Raw genomic sequence first — 17940 nt, 5'->3', positions numbered from 1 at the left:
TCCCTCTGGCCTTCAGCTAATGCCGCCCCAGGGCCATGCCGCTGGAGGTACACATCTTGCAGTAATCTCAAATCCTCGATTACTTCATTGCTGATCTGGCCAATGCGCATGCTCCGGCTACCGAGCATTGCAAGTGTTCGACGCATGCCGTTAGATTACCAATGTCAAACTTTGACAGGCTAATTGGCTGTAGTCGAACGCTAAGCCGTTCCAGGTATGGTGGCAGATATCCTGCCGGATGGGCAGCTTTTGCAAGGCATTCGTGAGCTTGGTAGTCCCCTACTCCTATGCAATTGGCCTTCCCCGTCTCTCGATTTCCCGCTGACTGAAATATTTCAAGTATAAGAGTAAGGAATGAAAGCAAAGGATAGGTTGCCATATGCCCGTTGGTAGTTTGAGCAAAGCATAGTTATCTTGTCTGGCGAATTCAGTATATATTTGTTTTGATGATGCTAATTCCACGAAGGGTGGTCAGATATCTGTCAGCTCATGGTTAGATTTATGCTACATTCAACTGTGGTTTAACACTTACTGCCTTCTTGTAGGTCGCAACTATGTGAGCGACATCTGTACTAGACCATTTGCAAGCCCAGCATATATCTCCCGAGGCTTCTCTGGTATTTGATTTGTTCCCTCACGAGGGGGTCTGTTGTAATGCAGAATATGTTGCTCTCGCTTGTTCGATTATTGGTACTAATCAATCAAGTGGAAAATTCAAATCGAGCCCATTTACTCTTTTCAGAAAAAAAGCCAAAATTTCTTAGCACTTTATTGCCTTGGACGTACAATTAAAATGACTGAAGGATGCTGTTTGACGTTGCCAAGAACCAGATCGGGAAAGCACACGGTTCCACGTGACACTACCGAATGTGGTACGCGCTGGCAAAGACAACTCGCGTCTTACGAAGAACCATAAAGCAGCAATCCCAACAAGATAAGCAAGATGTCGTATTACGATGTGGATTCTATTCTAACGGATGCTCAGGTAAGCAATTTTTGAATACTGACTCGGTATATTCTGACCTAACCCCTTCCAGAAATTGCCCTGCACATTTGAGCTCGAAGTCCCCGGGCTTGGCATTCTCGAGGGCAATCCGGGAGAAGATGTATGCTGCAGAAAATGTTCTCCCACGCATTCTCAACTACAGGAACTAATATGATGCCTGTCAGCTCAAACCGGGGACACGAATTGACCTTCCATTATGGCTAGGGGAAATGCTTTCCATCGGGTATGGGTCACACTGCCTTGTGCCGTTCTTGTCTAACTGTCTAACTTGTATGCCAGAGCACGGCTGGGGACGTCTCGACTGGTCAGCCTTGATCTCCCATCTGCATTATCCGAGCGAGTGATGAATGCGCTGAAGGCTGACCCTCGGACTGTGGATTTGCGGGCTCTGGCGCCGCATTTTTACAACTTGAGTGAGCGGATCCTCGAATTGTTTGAGGAAGAGGAGATGGTGGATGTATTGAGTAATGTATGTTTTTGTTGTTTATCTTCTTTCCCGTGTTTATTCTAATACGACAACGCTAACTGAGAACAGACGTTCCGAAAGCGGGCTGCAGAGATCGCTGATCATGCACATAATCCTCGAGGGGCCATGGGGGACGGTGTTGAATTCTTACGTGGTCTTGATGAAACAGAACGTCAATGTATGTCAAAATGTCAAACTGTATCCCCGTTGCACAACCTCGTTGTTCACTGACATGCTGTACTACCGCGCATAGTGTTCCGCATTGCCCACGACAGTGCCAAGCAGATGCGCATTTGGTCCGGCGAGGCAAAAAAGCCAAAGACTTGAGGTTATGAGATATGCATGATGAGTTGATTAGCGGTGCTTAATTGGCGTATATTGGCCGGCTTATTATCGTTAGGAATTACATTTGTTTACTGTCAAGTTTGAATTTGGTCTACGATGGGGATGCCGTCAACTGTACAGCGTATCGCCACGCGTAGAACCAAAATTGAGACTCGGGATTTTCTCAATGTCTTTGCCTTGATCTAATACTGGTTCCAGTACATCAAGCGGGATAGACTCTGGAGCTTATACAAATATATCTCGGATCTTAGAATTGCAGATGATTGCAGACCAATTGCAATACGGAAGCTTTCCTGTGGCCCGAATGGGTCTACTCCCGAGTAAATTCTCAAGTCATGATGAAACAGTGGGCCCTCGTGGGCTAATAGGGTTGGTTGCGAGGGGTTTCCCGAACCGTTCGATATCCCCATATCTCCCGCGCAGAGTACTCGAGTGTACTCCGTATTTGTTCTTATAGCCGTGGCAGAGGATAAAAGAACCGAATGATATACATCGCAGTGGTTATAATAATAACAATAGCACCCCTATTCGCGGAAACCCGGAAACATCACTCATTGAACCGTGGAAGCGCCAGAGTCCAGTTCCATGAGTAGTAGTACCCAACCAATGGGTCTGGTGGATACATTGTCCCATTCTGAACTGTTTCAATCAATTTTGATTGTTCTACTCCGGAGTACTGTGTAGATGTTCTACTACTATATCACCCGATTGGGCGTTGCGGCGATCGCCTATCTATGCCCGACTGCAGGTACATAGAGCAGCTCGGATTGATAGAGCTCAACCGAATACCCCGGAGTACTCTGTACAAACCATGTAGATATACAGAACCGTTGGACATTCACTCCATCACTGCACAGTAGAGTTACGACCCAAATTCCACGTCGCGTGGCAACCAGCAAGCGATTGGTAGCATTCCGTGGATCACGGGGTCCGTTCTCTACTCTGTTTCTTCCCACGATGGATCGACTCTGTTGTCCTTCAATCCACACATTCCCACCGTCTTTTCCGTCCTTCTTTTCCTGCTTTCTCTTTTCCTCCCCTCACTCGATGTGTGTCTCTCTTCTTATCCCCTCCTGGAATTTATCCACTTATCATCACCATAATCATCATTGCCGGAACAATTGACCATCCCATCGTGGGCCCCCCCTCACGTTGTGCAGCCGCAATAGTCATTACTGGCATTCGTTCCTGTCGACTTCACCTCACTTACATGCTGTGCTGTGCCCTCCTTACATTCAACTCGCGTCTTGTCAGCCAGGTAACTACCAAGTGATGTGCTGCTCCTAATTTAGGTCCCCTTGGTGGCCACTATGGACAAAAAACAGAGACACGGCTCCTTCTCGGTGTCTTCCTGTTTAGCCGACCCTTCGCCATACCCATTGCATCACACCTCTCGCTGTCGCAGCGAATCGCTGAAGAATCTTCCAAACGGTGCGTTTCACACTTTTTTTTTTTTTTTCCTTTCACTTTTGCAATTCTGATGGAATTGGCGCGTCTTCTCAATTCAAACGTGTAGCTGACATGCCGTTTGCATAGACACCCCGGAATCTCCTCGACCAGCATCCCTTGTTCGCGTGAAGGGCCAGGAACTCGCCATGCAAACTCCTCCGAAGAAGTCAGGTATGCTCGCAGCCAATTCGACTATATATCCTACCACGCGTGACGGAGTTGACAATCGTTCAGAGATGGTATGGGCCAACGATCAATCGCCCACCAAATCGCCTAGCAAAAGAACACCAGGGAGACCCGGAACTCCAGGAACACCAGGGACGCCTCGCAGAGCTGGTACGTTGGCTTTGGTTCAATGGTGGTCGTACAATGCTGACCACGCATATCGTGCAGGAACCCCGGAAGCCAGCAGCACGCTTGTCAATCCTTCCTCCGCTCTCCTCCAAGACCTGCTTAAAGAACAACGTGCCTGTCGAGGTGTGCGGGCGTCTACAGAAGAAATGGATGCTCAGGTGCCACGAACCCCGGATCGTCCTTCCGCCCGGTCGCGGTCGCAATCCCAGTCCCAATCGCAGTCCCAGGACGATACGAGCGATAAACAGAAGAAGTTCAATTCGGCTTTGTCAGCGGGTCTAAGGCAACCGCGGGAGATGGGTGTCAGGGAAATGGACCAGGTTGGCTGTTCCCCTATTCATGTGGATGGTGTCCAGACTGACCATTATTCCCACAGTACGTGTCCAAGATGAATAAACAAAATTTTGATTTGAAATTGGAAATCTTCCACCGGGCCCAGCAAGTTTCAGCTTTGGAAAAAAGGATGGAACGCATGGAGGAACTGGAAGGGGAGGTGAAACGGATAGGTGCATTGGAAGATGAGCTGCAAGAGCTCCGCCATGCAGAAGAGGACAACCAGCGGCTACGTGAGTCGAACGAGCAATTACGGCAAGAGCTTGACAAACGAGACCAGGCAGTTACAGAGGCAGTTGATCTCATCTGTCAGCTTGAGGCAAAAGTGGCTGAACTGGAGGCAGCAAACCCATCGAGACCGTCCACGGCGCCTAGCGAAGGCACGGATGTTGCAACGCCGAAACAGCCTACCTTTGATAACCTGGAGAGGACGACGCCGAAATGTGTTACGAAGCTGGATCAGCACCGCGATGCGTCTCCCGAACGTCCTCACCTCCAGAGCGCACCGTCCTTCCTTCGTGACGAGAACAGAACACCTGCTTTGCGCGGCCTTTATATCCCCAGTGGCAATCAGTCACAGTCAGCTATGAGCGTAATTACGAAGAGTGAAAGCTTGAACTCCATGAATGAGACCGCAGAGCCTGCTTCCCCAAGACTGAGCGCCCTGAGCGAATGCAGTGACCTCATTCCCGAAGAAGTCCCTGTATTAGAAGAGGAAGCCGATCAACCTGAGAATGGAAGCCGAGGTGAGGAATCAGAAGCAGGCAGTTCTGACACGTTTGGACGGAAGTTCCAGGTTCGCTCGCAGGAAAGAAAACGTGAACACATCAATCAATGGATACGACCGATGCCGGGTGTGTACTCGAACCAGAATGGCTCCCCAAGGCAGAAGAAGCGATCCAATGATTCCATGGATCCCCGCCAGAGAGTAAGAATGGATGGTTTGTTTGGAGGTTCGAGGCTTCCACCTACTCCGGATACAATGAGCACCGCACCGCGGAACAACCGGTCGAATGGTAGTATTCAAGCGGCCAAAGGCCGGAAGCAACAGCTTGACCGGCCGCGTTCTTTTGATGAACTGACATCGCGGAGAAGCTCTGACAATAGTGCGCGGACTGGTAGCATGGGCACCAATATGAGTGACACTTCAGGTCGTGAGTTGCAAGCCATTGAAAGACATGAAACACCTGCAATAGCTCCATTGAATTCCATCTCAACAAAGCACCGTCGCCACGCGTCTTGCCAAGAATCCACTACCTCATGGGATGGCACAGACCATCATGGTGAGAATGAAAACAAGAGCAAGCGACACACAGTAAACCTCCCGTCTTCTTCGCCACAATTAACTCCGCAGGATTGGGTTGAAGCGGCGAACTCGACTCCTGAGGAAAAGGCAGGCTATCACAAGCCCAGCAAATATTACCAGAATAGTGCGTCGATGGGTACTAGATATCCAGCCAAAACCAGCTTTGATGTACGACGGCATAGCATGGATTCCGCCATCCGTCGGTCTACAACGGAGCCCACCTTGGATCCTCATTCCCTTGAATTTGCACCTCATCCTGCAGTGCGACCACCTGCGCCTGCACCAGAACCTGCCCGACGGCGAATCAGTTTCCGGCCGCCGTTCTTTAGCCTCTTTGGAAACTCCCGTCGTCTGCAGCAATCCGCTACCCAGGACTCTAGGAGTAGCGAGGAGCACGCACCGGCTCCTGTTGTACCGAAAGCCCGTACCTCGGGGTTGAAGTCAACACCCAAACTTATCGAATACCGGCCGACATCCAGCCGCGCAGAACTAGGCCCTCCTCTCCCGACATACGCTGACCCTGCCCAGCGTGCTCTCATCCATTCTTCTACAGAATCCAACGTAATGAACAATGGCACTCGACCTATCACTTCTAATAGCAAGGAGCACAAGCGCCGCAGCTCCCTTTCAATCATCGGCTGGATGAAGGGAGCAACCGGCAAAAAGTCCGAACCCAGTTCTCCAATCACACCCACACAATCCAACAACGCAGTGAGAAGCAGGAGATCATCGCTACGAATGACCCCTGACATATCAGACTCTGCCAAAGATATGGCAGCAAATACCAGTACCCATGCTTTCACCGGCAGTCCCAATCCCAATCCCGACGAGGCGGGACGCCGGTTGAGATACATCGAACGGCGCGGTCGTCGAGGTTCGCTGATGAGATGAGCAGTCTCACTCGAACCAAATTGACCGCATACCCATTCTTAATGTCTTCTATTTATTTACCATCTACCCTTAACCTACTTACATTCTGTATTATGCACGCCTTGCGATATGATACCCCTACACCTACGCATGTGATATTTTCCCACGAACTACGATAACGATGGCAAGGCCGAACATGATTATGTACCATTTCATTTCACCATTTACTTGGGTGTACGGAAATTTCTCATTTGTCACTCGTTTCACGTTACAGGCCAGCCCATATGGCTGGATTTACTTATACCCTGCAGGTACGGGGATGTCGATATCGGAGTTCTATGTTTATGTTTTACGTTTCTACGGAGTATGTGTGATGTTTTGTCTTTTTACCTGTTTACTCTATTCGAGGATATGGTACGGTGAGCTGGAGTCGTTTCTTGAAATTCCAGGCGTCATGGATGTTATCAAAATTAGCGTACGGTTTAATGAACCTGGGGAGTTCCGCACATCCTCGTCAATCGATCATGCTTACTCCAATGCGTATGTAGAATTTCAATAAATTGATAGATATACCAGTATCTAACTATGTATGATCCAGTCTAATGTACAAATACAAACCCCATGTTCAAATTGATACAGTAGTCACGCCTGTTCCGTCACTTCATCCCAGTATACTTGCGCCATAGCCAATACCATGCCGTACTCCATTAGATCCACGTATGTTATGTTCAGTATTGCTTTTTGTTCCTGTTGGTGTTGCTGTTGATGTCCACAGCACAGTGCGCTGTATGCGCGCTGTGATTATGCTGTGTTTGCGGTGCAACGACAACGTTGGTTATTGTCGAGTCATATTTCGTGTGTATTATGTTGCATCTTCGTATTTACCAAAAGAGTGATAAAATAAAAGAAAGGACGGTTGCGTTCTCCAAAAACGGCCCTAGATTGTCGATGGCACATTCCGATTGCAGGGGAGTCAGAAATGCGCATGCGGTAAGGGGCGGAAATACAAGAGACAAGTGCTTCCCAGGCACCCTTCATGTCAACCCGTTCCCTCCCCACGCCATTTCTCAATCACCAAAATGTGAACACGACAGGGATCTACACCCGCCTCAAGAACATGGCGAGGCGAAGAAGATCAATACCAATTCCCGGCCTCCCCATCAATACCAATTCGTCCCGGCCTCCCCAAGCCTCTTGCCCTTCGGATTCATATTCAGAACCCGTTGGCCGGGGATGGTATCATCCGTGAGCGCAGACTCGAACGTCCCAGAGATAGTCCTCTTCCCTAATAACTTGAACGAGTCATATCTCTCTCCCTCCCCGTTAATAGCCGCCCATTCCGGGGACGACTTCGGACTCGTCCCATCGCCCAGATCGCACCAGCGCGTGACGACGATGGCGTGTCGGAAGTGTATGCTCTTCGGATTCGCGCGGTCCTCGGTGAGTTTGATCTCAACAAGGTACTCGGAGGGACAATCGGGGCAGCGGCGCATGGGGCGACATTTCCCGCAGAGTGTCGTGATAGCGTTGGGATTGTAAATACGGCCGTGGGCGAGGTCCTTTGCTCTGTGCTCGACGCCCTGCAGGCCTGCTGTGGGCCGTGGTTTGGGGATATGGCTCAGCGCGCATTTGCAGACGTTCATGAGTTCGCCGTCGCGCCAGTGCGCGCACGCAGAGAAGAACGGCCAGTAGTCCTCGCGGGAGTAGAGGAGGAGACGCTGCGAGGAAGGCGGGAGGTCTGGCGGCGCGAAGGTCGAGCTTACAACTCGCATTAGCAGACGGCCTTTGCTGACGAGGTAGCGGGAGTGATGGGACCAGCCGTCGCGTTGCCAGCGGCGGGAGAGGGATTCGACGGTGATGCCGTAGTATGGAGAGAAGCGGTAGGCGCGCATTGCGAGCTGGACGAAGGCGAAGTATAGGGTGCGGCCATGGGTGATTCGGTGACGGGGTGCGGGAAGAGCTGCGTTGCGCGCGTTCGGGCACTCGAAGAGCGGGTTGATAACAGTTGCTGGTTGGAGTTTCTCGCGGCCTTCCTGGGTCCGACGGTGGAATTTCGCACAGGGGAAGCAGAGCAGATGGTGCGGTAGGAAGCGGTCCTGCGAGACGAGGAACTCAGCGCGATACTCGCGGTTCTCGGGATGGTCCAGTTCGATCCAGGGCCCTGGACCGAGTCGATTGAACAAGGTTTTGCTGGCGAAGGCTAAGCTGGCTCTATCGGCGGGATCGAGGTTCTCGGCTACCATGCCCCAGAGAGTCATTGATAGACTGGCTATCAATGGCTCTCCTGGTCGTCGGGGGTCATATTCCCAGTCTTCCGCGTCTTGTTCGTGGTTCCCCGTGCCATGGATTCCGAGCGAGTGTATGATCGTGGTGTAGTCGCGGTTTTCTCCCAATTGCGAGTCGATTTGTCCTGCTGCTGCCCGGTATTTCTCCTGATGAGCCTGCAACGGAGCGAGTTTAGGGACCGGGGGGATATCATTGTCGAGCTTCTGTGCCAGGGCAGTTGAGCGAAGGTCCGGAGTGGATGCGTTAGCCTTGCGGAGGACTCGGCGAGACCTCTTGGGCCGGAGAGCGTTGGCAAAGAAGGCCCGGAAGCCCTGTCTGTCGCCGGGACTTTCGACGGACATTCTCAATACGTAGGATGAGCAATTAGAGAACGAAAGACAGCATCCAAAAAGGAAAGATGAAGTCGCAAGAAATTGAAACAGCGAAAAGGAAAAGGATGGATGGTGTCGATGATCACTCAATACGGTAAGATTACGTGTGGTACCACTGTTACAGAGCCGCGGTTCTCCGGCGCCAGAGAAGTATACAAGTCACTACATCATAGAAAAACAAGAAAGACATGGAGAACAGTAAGAATGGCCAATTCATTCACAACTAGAGACATTATTCAAGCACATTAAACACGCTCAGAAAGTCAATTGCGCCAAAATATACAGTGCTTGTCATGCGCTTACGAGAAGCGCTTCTCAACTGCCTTCCAGTTGACAACGTCCCAGATGGCCTTGAAGTACTCGGCCTTGCGGTTCTGGTATTGGAGGCTGTTACTTGTTAACATACTGTCCATACTATCCAACCATGGTAGACTTACTAGTAGGCGTGCTCCCAGGCGTCAATACCGAGGAGGGGCTGGAACTGGCCAACGACGGGGTCCTGGTTCTGCTGTGTGTCAGCCTTCTAATCCTTCCTCTTATCTTCGTGTCCTTTGGGGCCTTACAGCGTAGGTGCGGACGCTAATCTGACCGGTCTGCTTGTCCTTGACGAGCCAAGCCCAGCCACTGCCCTGGATACCAGCAAGAGCAGTGTTGATCTGTGCCTGGAGCTTGTCGAGACCGCCAAAGGTGTTGTCGATGGCAGTAGCGAGAGCACCCGATGGGGGCTCACCACCACCAGCGCTCTTGGGGGCCAAGTTCTCCCAGAAGAGAGTGTGGTTCAGGTGACCACCACCGTTGAAGTTGATGGCGGGCTTAAGAGCAATCTGAGCGGAAATGTCGCCCTTGTGCTGAGCCTCCTGGAGCTGCTCAACGGCGGCGTTGTAGTTGTTGACATAGGTGTTGTGGTGAGCCTTGTGGTGAAGCTCCATGATCTGACCGGAGATGGCAGGCTCCAGAGCACCATAGTCATCTGCATTGAGTAGACATGTTAGACCGTTGCGTAGACAGAATTGCTATGCCATCACGCCAATCGAGGGGCAAATTAAAAATCCAGTGGGCGCCGAGAACATGAGGATCCATCCCACACAAATGATGGCGGGGAATCACTCTTGTCATGTCCAATGGCCCGGGGATCGAGACAGAACGCAATCATAGAAGAAGAAGAAGCCAATACTTACACGACAGGTCAGGCAGAGTAGCCTTGCCCCGGGCAAAAGTCAAGCCCGCAACCCCAGCTCTGGGAGTAGCCGAAGCTCCGGAGCGGAGGGCAGCGCGGGTAGAGGTGCGGAAGAGAGAAGCAGCCATGATGAATATTTAGGGGTATCTTTTGTGTATATGAAGATATAAGTGTGGGAGATAGGGGGAGAGCAATTGGAAAGAAGAAGAAGGGAAAAGGAAGAACGGAAATAAAAAGCGAGCGAGAGCGACAAGAAAGTAACCGGACGAAAACGTCATTGTTGCTCGGGGCTCGGGCTCATGATTTCTCCGCCTTCCGATGGACCGTTGGCCGATATTGACGACGCGGTTACTAACATGCCAAGGCCTCCACGACTCTTCTACTCTGTATGTTTATCTTGATGCTGCCCTAAAGGTAGCGCTATCTCAGAGCATCCACTGGCCATGGAACCCCCCTCAAACTCGTCTTTTGGCGGCCAAAAACGCAAGATTGCCGACATGAGCTCCGACGAGGACGATGCGCGCCCCGCGACGAGCTTTCGCGGCTTCAAGAGAGCTTCATCTCGATCCGAATCGCCTCCGACATCTGGCTTAGGAGCCCGTCGCAATCCCATGATGCAGGCAGCTACCCCCGCTCCGAGAGGTGGAAATGCCACCGGGGGGTTAAAAGGCGCCAACTCGTTCGCCGCGCGCATGATGGCCAAGATGGGATACAAAGAAGGTCAAGGTCTGGGATCTAGCGGCCAGGGTATTGTCAATCCGATCGAGGCGCAGGCTCGTCCACAGGGTATCGGTTTGGGTGCGGTCCGGGAGAAGACGAAACAAGCTCGAGAGGAGGAAAAGCGGGCCGCAGCCTTGCGGGGAGAAGAAGTGGAAGAAGATAGCTCGGATGAGGAACGGAGACGACGGCAAAAGAAGAAGGAAGCGCGCAAACGAGCAGGGGAACGCAGTGAGACGGGCACCCCGGTTCCACGTGTTGCGAAACCCAAGTTCCGTACTGCTCGAGAAATCGAGGAGGATATGGATGGTCTGGAGGTTCCGAATGTGCTCAAGTCCTTGATTGATGCAACCGGAAAGGAGCAGAAAGTCTTGACCTCAACGGCTGGGTTGATGGCCCAACAGGAGTTTGTGAGCTCAGGCGAAGGGGAGGCTGCGAAGATTGCACGACGGGCCCGACACGATTTGGAAGCCTTCGCCGATGAATGGAAAGGCTTGACAGAACGAAAGAAGTATATTGAGATGGAGGAGGCACAATTAGTGGATCAGCTTGACACAAACCAGCAAAAGATTGATCAATTCACGGAGCTGGTTACAACGGTTGGGCAGCTGGAGATCTTCCAGGACGAGAGCATTGCAGGAAAGTTCGAGGAAGTCACCAGCAAACTCGAAGCATTGCAAGTCAAATACAACGATCACATCGACGAATATCGTCTATCAGAGACGGCGGTAGCCGCAATTCACCCTCTCTTCCGCCAGGCAATGGAAGAGTGGGAACCTTTACAGGACCCAACATTCCTACTATCACATCTACGTCGTCTCCAGCCCTTGTTGTCTCGCAAGGGCGAAGACGAACACAGAACTCGGTCATCAACATCACCCTATGAAACCATGATCTACACTTTATGGCTACCCCGTGTGCGCTCCGCACTTCTCAACGACTGGGATGTATTCGATCCGGGCCCGGCCACGACGCTGGTCGTCTCGTGGAAAGAGGCTCTTCCATCCTTCGTATACGCTAATCTCCTCGACCAACAGATCGTCCCGAAGCTAAGCGGCGGCCTAAAACAATGGAAGCCGCGCAGCAGCAGGCGGCATCCATCATCCGAGCACAGCTCGCGCTTTCCCTGGTGGCTCTTCACATGGCTCCAATACCTCGACGAAAAACACACAAACCCCAAACAACCGACAGGGCTTATGTCCGACGCGAAGCGCAAATTCCGCGTTGTCCTGGACACCTGGGATTTCCGCAAGGGCGTCGTCAGCGGCGTGGAATTATGGAAAGCTGCCCTGGGGCGCGAATTTGACGTCTGCCTGCGCAACCATCTCCTCCCGCGTCTGGGTCACCATCTTCGCGAAAACTTCGAAGTCAACCCGCAAGACCAAGACCTGACACCCCTGGAAGACATCTTCAAATGGAAGGACTGGTTCGCGCCCAACGTACTGGGCCTTCTGCTCGTTGCAGAATTCTTCCCCAAATGGCACTACATCCTCTACATCTGGCTCACCAACGATCCCAACTACGAAGAGGTCGGCGAGTGGTTCTCTTGGTGGCGGTCCCAGATCCCGCGCGAAGTCAATGAGCTCGTCATCGTCGACGACGAATGGAAGAAGGGTCTACAGACCATGGACCTCGCCTCCCGTCTCGGCGATCGCGCCGTTACCGAACTCCCCCCACCAACACAACCATCCGCCGTCCCAGAACCCCAACCTCAAGCCAAACCCACACAACCACCAGCAGAAACCCGCAAGCCCCGCGTGGTCGAGGAAGTCGCCTTCAAGGATATCCTCGAAGGTTGGTGCGCCGAACAAGGCCTCCTTATTATTCCGCTTCGCGAGGCGCATCCGCAAAATGGACAGCCGTTGTTCCGGATTACGGCCAGTGCTACTGGGCGTGGTGGTGTGGTTGCGTTTATTCAGGGTGATGTGGTCTGGGTGCAGAATAAGAAGGCGAAGGAGATCTGGGAGCCGGTTGGGTTGGAGGAAGGCTTAGTTGAGAAGGCAGAGGGGAGGTAATCATTACTTGGTAATAGATGCATATGCGATGGAATGGATGTATTGCATGTATATGGATACTTTGATAGAAATTAAATTAAACGGCCCTTGGCATTTGCTTGAATGAGGCCAATTGTGCTCCAAACATTTTTGTTCAAGTATAAAAAGAAAAACTGTCTGATGCGCTCCATGCAATGCCATCAGCCATAGTAGATCTAGATCATTCAATCGCTCGAAGAGACCTATTCACCTTCCCATCTCTTTATACTTATTTCTCTACCAGGCCCTCTTGTTGAAATTGCCCAAACGCCGTATGACGGCACTAAGATTCTGAAAAAGATTGAGGAATTTGATGCATTGTCAAGTGATATGCCTACCAGGTCGCAGGAAGAGACAAACTGTGATTATGTTGATATCTTTTCCAGCAAAGGTATACGGACAAGTCGGCGCCGCCATTCGTCGTTTTTGGTTCTGCCTTTGGAGTGCCCTTTAAATTCCACCCTAGCTGCAACAATTCGAGTCAGAACTCGAAGCCATTATACAGTACCATTTTAGACACGGAACGGCTTATATGATATTGCAGGTATAAGCATAATTGGCTAGGATGTCAGGCTGTCAGTCACACGGTGAAATCCTGGACTAACGATGTTCTTTTCCAACAGTTATTACACATGGGACTATTTGTTGATACACTTCGCCAAACTCCCTCGAATGCGCCTGTGTTGAGAACAGCAAATGAACCTTTGCTATATAAAAAGGGCAAAGGCATCCTACTTATCTGAATGCATGGTTTTAGATTTTATCATTAACAGTCACCAGGAACGCAGCCAATGAATCCAAGTTAGTGATTTTAAACGCTCAGACACAATGCTTATTTGCCCCGCCAAATTAATCCCTGTCGCTCTCTAATTTAGCCAAGACAGGCCAATCCATAATGATGCCGACAATAGTGACGACAAAGATCGAGAAGCACAGGCCTATGACTTTCGTTCAGCCCAGTCTTTCCAATTCAATTCAATTCCTCATAATGGGTGCTGATACGATGGCAGATCAAATACTAAGCCAAAGCAGCCATTCTTTGGCACCGTTCCTTCCGCTGTGCCAAACGCGCGCAAAGAGCTATGGCACAAGGGGGTTTTCGCAATATATAATCCTCAGCTTATGACTACTCGTTAACAGTTCGATACCTAATCTGTGATCTAGCCAATCCGTGGGTATTCGCCATAGAAACAACAAGAACGCAATACACTCTAGCGATGCTACGATATTCTTCTATATCCCGATGAAGTTCTAATTGACATACATCTGATATCAGATCCAAGCCCGATGCGTCTTACTACGGCACCTTACAAACAAGCAACTTCGTCCAAGACGCCTCCCCCGTCCATAATACCTTTCTGGACACAGGAATGGCAGGCAGAGGTGATTTTTCGCCATAACACACTCTTAAAGACAAATTACCAGTCGCGTCCGTAGCCGACCTCCCAAAACCTACTCTTTCTCTGGCGGTAACCACATGGTGATATGTCAATCATATCTGTCCAAAGGCGACGAAACCGAAGATGCAGGTATACGAGGGTCAAACACATCTTGACATGGTATAATGGATCGTGAGAACATACCACCCAGACAGGTTCCACGAACGGCGTAAAGAAAGAGCAAGGATTGTCCCTACAAACTACCACTATGGGCCAATGGTAGACAACATGACTGACTGTCAGGCCTTTTTTTTTTTTTTTTTTGACGACGCGAAATGGGTAGAAGGATCCCAGAAATCGCCAGTTTTACTAGTTATTGGTCTGCTAAAACCATGAGTAAAAGGAGTTGCGTGTTGCTGTCACGCATGGCTGGCCAAATGGAGATCCCGCATTGGACACCATCATATCGTGAATCCTGGATCTTCGGTGTACTATCATCGCAAGACATACCTTTTGCTAAAAGTTGAGTAAAAGGAATAAACAGAGCCATGCAATTGCATTTAATGCCATGTAATGCAGATACATATGCTATGCGAACTATATACATACATGTGCTTGTACATGCTGCAATGCCAATCAATCAAACTCAAGCCATACTTGGTACATACATACATATGCATCTTTGTGTAAATCACTGCAAGTCACTGCAAAGACAGAGATGGAGAAAAAGAAAAATTCAGGAGCAGAGTAATCATGAATCATGGGATATACGCTATGTGCAAAAAATGGATATCGACTCGCTCAGATGTGGAAATTCGCCGTGAAACGCCAGATGCGACTTTTTGGTATCTTTCTGGTCTCGACCTCTGCAAGAGGGAGTGTTAAATAATAAAAGAGATGAGAAATGAAGAGAGTAGAGAAGGTTGTGACACAGGCACCAGGCTTGTGTTGTGATTTTTCAATGGTGTCGTCGGAAGATGCAGTCGAAAAACCCGCTAATGCGGTGTCGACGCTTCGATTTGGGGGCGGGAGGACTTGACTCTGAAGTTTGTCCATCAAGGCCCCTTGAGGTTGTTGGTTCGGGTTGCGGGACGCGCTGGCTGGCTTTGCGACGAGGTTTCTCGGATGTGGGCTCAGGGTTGGCAAACTTGACCGTATTCTCAGAGTGAGGGTTCCCATTCTTGGCCTGCCCACTACCGTTTGTGATGCTTTCCGACGGAATTGCCTCTAGGCCAGCGACGCCGTCGCGGGAGAGGTCGCTCGGGGGCAAGAAGCTGTGTCGTTGAGGTCGTTTGCTCCCCGAGCTCCGTCGATTGGATCGCTCAATGAATGCAGCGCCAGTGGAGTTCGAACGTTTCGCCAATCTAGCAGAGGCCAACGACTTGAGGCGCTCTGACGACAACGGGACATTGGACATGGACACGCGGTGTTTACGCGGCGGGTTCTCCACTGTCTGACCTTCCTTATCAACCGAAAAGTAATCAGGTGCATGTTTGATGGTAGTTGGTGAAGCATGCCTGGAAACAACAGGTGAGGACATCTTCGAGTTCAACACCAAGGCCGAATCATTGTATCTAAAGTTATGCGACCAACCCTCTCGAAACGCGACCCAGATACTGGTGATGATGATCAGGAGGCGGAGATCATCATCCACAGCGATTAGGTTGCGATCTACTGGAGTGTCGTCAGAACCGTCGCTGATCATGGACATGGCGGATGTGGGGAGACTACTCGGGGCAGCAGTGGGCATTGAGTACTGATCAAAGACCTCGAGGTTGTTGCGGGTCATGCTAGCGAGCACTGGATGGCGGCGTGTGTTGGGGTTGATAACGCTAAAGGTGAATCGCTTGGATTCTGGCTGCACAGGCGAGCCCGGGGGAGCGGATACGCGACGGCTCTTCGATCCACGCGGAACCCACCGCAGTGTTTGGACACCCTGGGCCGTGCGTGCAACGAACTCATAGGCACCGTTGGGGAGGGGTGTTGCTTCCCACGCAGGACCACGATTGAAGCATATTTCCGCTTTTCCTTTGGACAAGTCCTCCTCGTTGAGCAATTGGCAAATGGTTGCGACCACCTCCTGTTGTTCATCATCCTCGCTGTCGTCGCCCTGTGACGTCCTATCTCTTGGATCCGCGTCATACAAGTCGCTTGTGACGATGATCAGGTCATTGGGACCAAGACCGTTCTTTCCGCGAAAGATTGTAGGAAATTTGCGCGCGAGTCGGGGTAGGAAGACGGTGGAGGGGAGGACGTCAAGGATGGGAAGCGGACGGGGAGTATGAGACACCTGCTGGAGCTGCAACAGGAGCTTGGGGCGGATTTTGAAGCATCGATGGTGGGCATGACTGGCGGGGTGGGCCAATTGGTAGGAAGTTTTTGGTCGTAGAGATTTTCTGACAGAATGTGAACGGCCGACACGAGATGCGCGAAAGCCAGTATCGACGACGGAATGCTCGCCGTCGCTGGACAAGACGGATTCGACAGGACTCCGGGTCATGTCGCGCAGGGCAGCACCATGGGTTGCCTGTGGTTCCATTGTCTTATATTTATTGTAGATGGTCCCTAGGCTTGGTAAAGAGGAGAGCGCAGTCAATGGTGAGGAGGCTCTGGTGGGGGGATTCGGAGGGGATTGGGGGCCGACGAGATCGCTCTCGTGGGCAGCGGCGGCATCAGCGGTCAATCCGAGATTAAACAGCATTCCTGGGAATCTGACGACCGCAGGGAGGCGAGCATCGATAGACCAGTTGGTTGAGTGTTGGTTCTTGGTTGTAATATGCGTGGATAGTTGTCACTGGAGCCAGGTCGCAGTGAGATAGGGATAGAGCTAGGAAAGAGAACGAGAGACCGAATAAGGAAGAAATGGAGAGAAAGACAAAGAGAACAACTTCTAAGGCAGTGAAGAGAGGGGAAGATCACGTTTCTGGCTGAGTGAAATGCAAGGAATAGAGCAGATTGCAGGAGGGTAAAAGGAAAAAAGAAAAAGAACGAGAAGGAGAAGCAGAGATGATATACGGAAACCACCCCGTCACACTGTACGAAAAAGAAAGGGCGGTATCCGAGGATCCGTCAGCGGTGACAGCACTCCAGAGACTATATAAAAATGAAGGATTGATAATAAGATAGAAAGTTCGATGCTAAATCTTCGTCGCATTTTCACACATGGAAGCCGATCCGTGGAAATGCAGACCGACTGAAGATCGGCAAGGCTAGTCTTATGTCCGGCACTATTTAATTTCACAATTCACACACCGTATTATTGCTCTTATTCTTCCTGTTTTTGCTTAATTTCTTGAGATATAATATCATTAAATGATATAACATGAGAATCCTGTACAATTGTCCGAACAAAACCTGTTCTGTACTTGTACAAAGTCCAGTTAGTAAGAACAGGCATCATCATAACCTCTTCAGCCCCGTGGGTCAGGTGGTCTTGGCCCCCGTAATTTTCACTGGATTTACCGGTCGCCGGGACGTCCGAAAACGCCGGCGGAGGGTTCCAGTGCCGTGGCGGACTGTCCATGCCCCGACTGCCGAGAGCCATACAGCAGTGGCTATTACTTTGAATCTTAGAAGAAAGATCGCCGACTCGCCGACTTGTTGCACCGGTGAATCACATCCGTGCCAGTATGACAAGTTCCCGTACGGAGGCCGGAGACGAGGCACAAACTGTATCAGCTGAAATTGCTCCGGTACTAGGTTTTACATAGGTAGTAGATCAGGAGTAGATTACGCTAGCTGATTCATAACTGAGTAATGTTCGTATAGCTGTATCCTCCGCGATTGGGCAGTCGGGATCCTCGCGGTCAGTGTTCCGTAGGGCTGAGTCTGACGGGGGATCTGTTGTT

At 50.8% G+C, this 17940-nt stretch overlaps 6 protein-coding genes across 6 annotated transcripts; 3 read left to right on the top strand and 3 right to left on the bottom strand.

Annotated features, from left to right (window-relative positions):
- Positions 1-943: 943 nt before the first annotated feature.
- On the top strand, positions 944-1799 carry psf3 (DNA replication protein PSF3; the record flags this gene model as incomplete). The annotated part of the gene is made up of 6 exons (XM_043276542.1): positions 944-985; positions 1038-1106; positions 1171-1229; positions 1286-1475; positions 1542-1650; positions 1726-1799. 6 exons carry the CDS (start codon positions 944-946, stop codon positions 1797-1799), a joined length of 543 nt encoding a protein of 180 aa, XP_043131312.1.
- Positions 1800-3127: 1328 nt separating this feature from the next.
- On the top strand, positions 3128-6150 carry ACHE_10191A (uncharacterized protein; the record flags this gene model as incomplete). The annotated part of the gene is made up of 4 exons (XM_043276531.1): positions 3128-3248; positions 3354-3602; positions 3660-3940; positions 3997-6150. The coding sequence occupies 4 exons, from the start codon at positions 3128-3130 to the stop codon at positions 6148-6150; spliced, it is 2805 nt and encodes a 934-aa protein (XP_043131311.1).
- Positions 6151-7289: 1139 nt separating this feature from the next.
- Positions 7290-8756, bottom strand: ACHE_10190S (uncharacterized protein; the record flags this gene model as incomplete). Its single annotated transcript, XM_043276520.1, has 1 exon — positions 7290-8756. One exon carries the CDS (start codon positions 8754-8756, stop codon positions 7290-7292), a length of 1467 nt encoding a protein of 488 aa, XP_043131310.1.
- A 329-nt stretch (positions 8757-9085) lies between these two features.
- On the bottom strand, positions 9086-10091 carry sod2 (superoxide dismutase sodB; the record flags this gene model as incomplete). Its single annotated transcript, XM_043276508.1, has 4 exons — positions 9086-9173; positions 9224-9291; positions 9350-9756; positions 9965-10091. The coding sequence occupies 4 exons, from the start codon at positions 10089-10091 to the stop codon at positions 9086-9088; spliced, it is 690 nt and encodes a 229-aa protein (XP_043131309.1).
- Positions 10092-10406: 315 nt separating this feature from the next.
- Positions 10407-12695, top strand: ACHE_10188A (putative G-patch domain protein (TFIP11); the record flags this gene model as incomplete). The annotated part of the gene is made up of 1 exon (XM_043276497.1): positions 10407-12695. One exon carries the CDS (start codon positions 10407-10409, stop codon positions 12693-12695), a length of 2289 nt encoding a protein of 762 aa, XP_043131308.1.
- A 2355-nt stretch (positions 12696-15050) lies between these two features.
- On the bottom strand, positions 15051-16793 carry ACHE_10187S (uncharacterized protein; the record flags this gene model as incomplete). Its single annotated transcript, XM_043276486.1, has 1 exon — positions 15051-16793. One exon carries the CDS (start codon positions 16791-16793, stop codon positions 15051-15053), a length of 1743 nt encoding a protein of 580 aa, XP_043131307.1.
- Positions 16794-17940: the final 1147 nt, after the last annotated feature.

This window comes from Aspergillus chevalieri, chromosome 1 (assembly GCF_016861735.1).
Source record: "Aspergillus chevalieri M1 DNA, chromosome 1, nearly complete sequence".
Classification (NCBI taxonomy): Eukaryota; Fungi; Ascomycota; class Eurotiomycetes; order Eurotiales; family Aspergillaceae; genus Aspergillus; species Aspergillus chevalieri.
The sequence above is the reverse complement of the archived record's forward strand: the minus strand, read 5'-3'. Positions and strand labels throughout refer to the sequence as shown.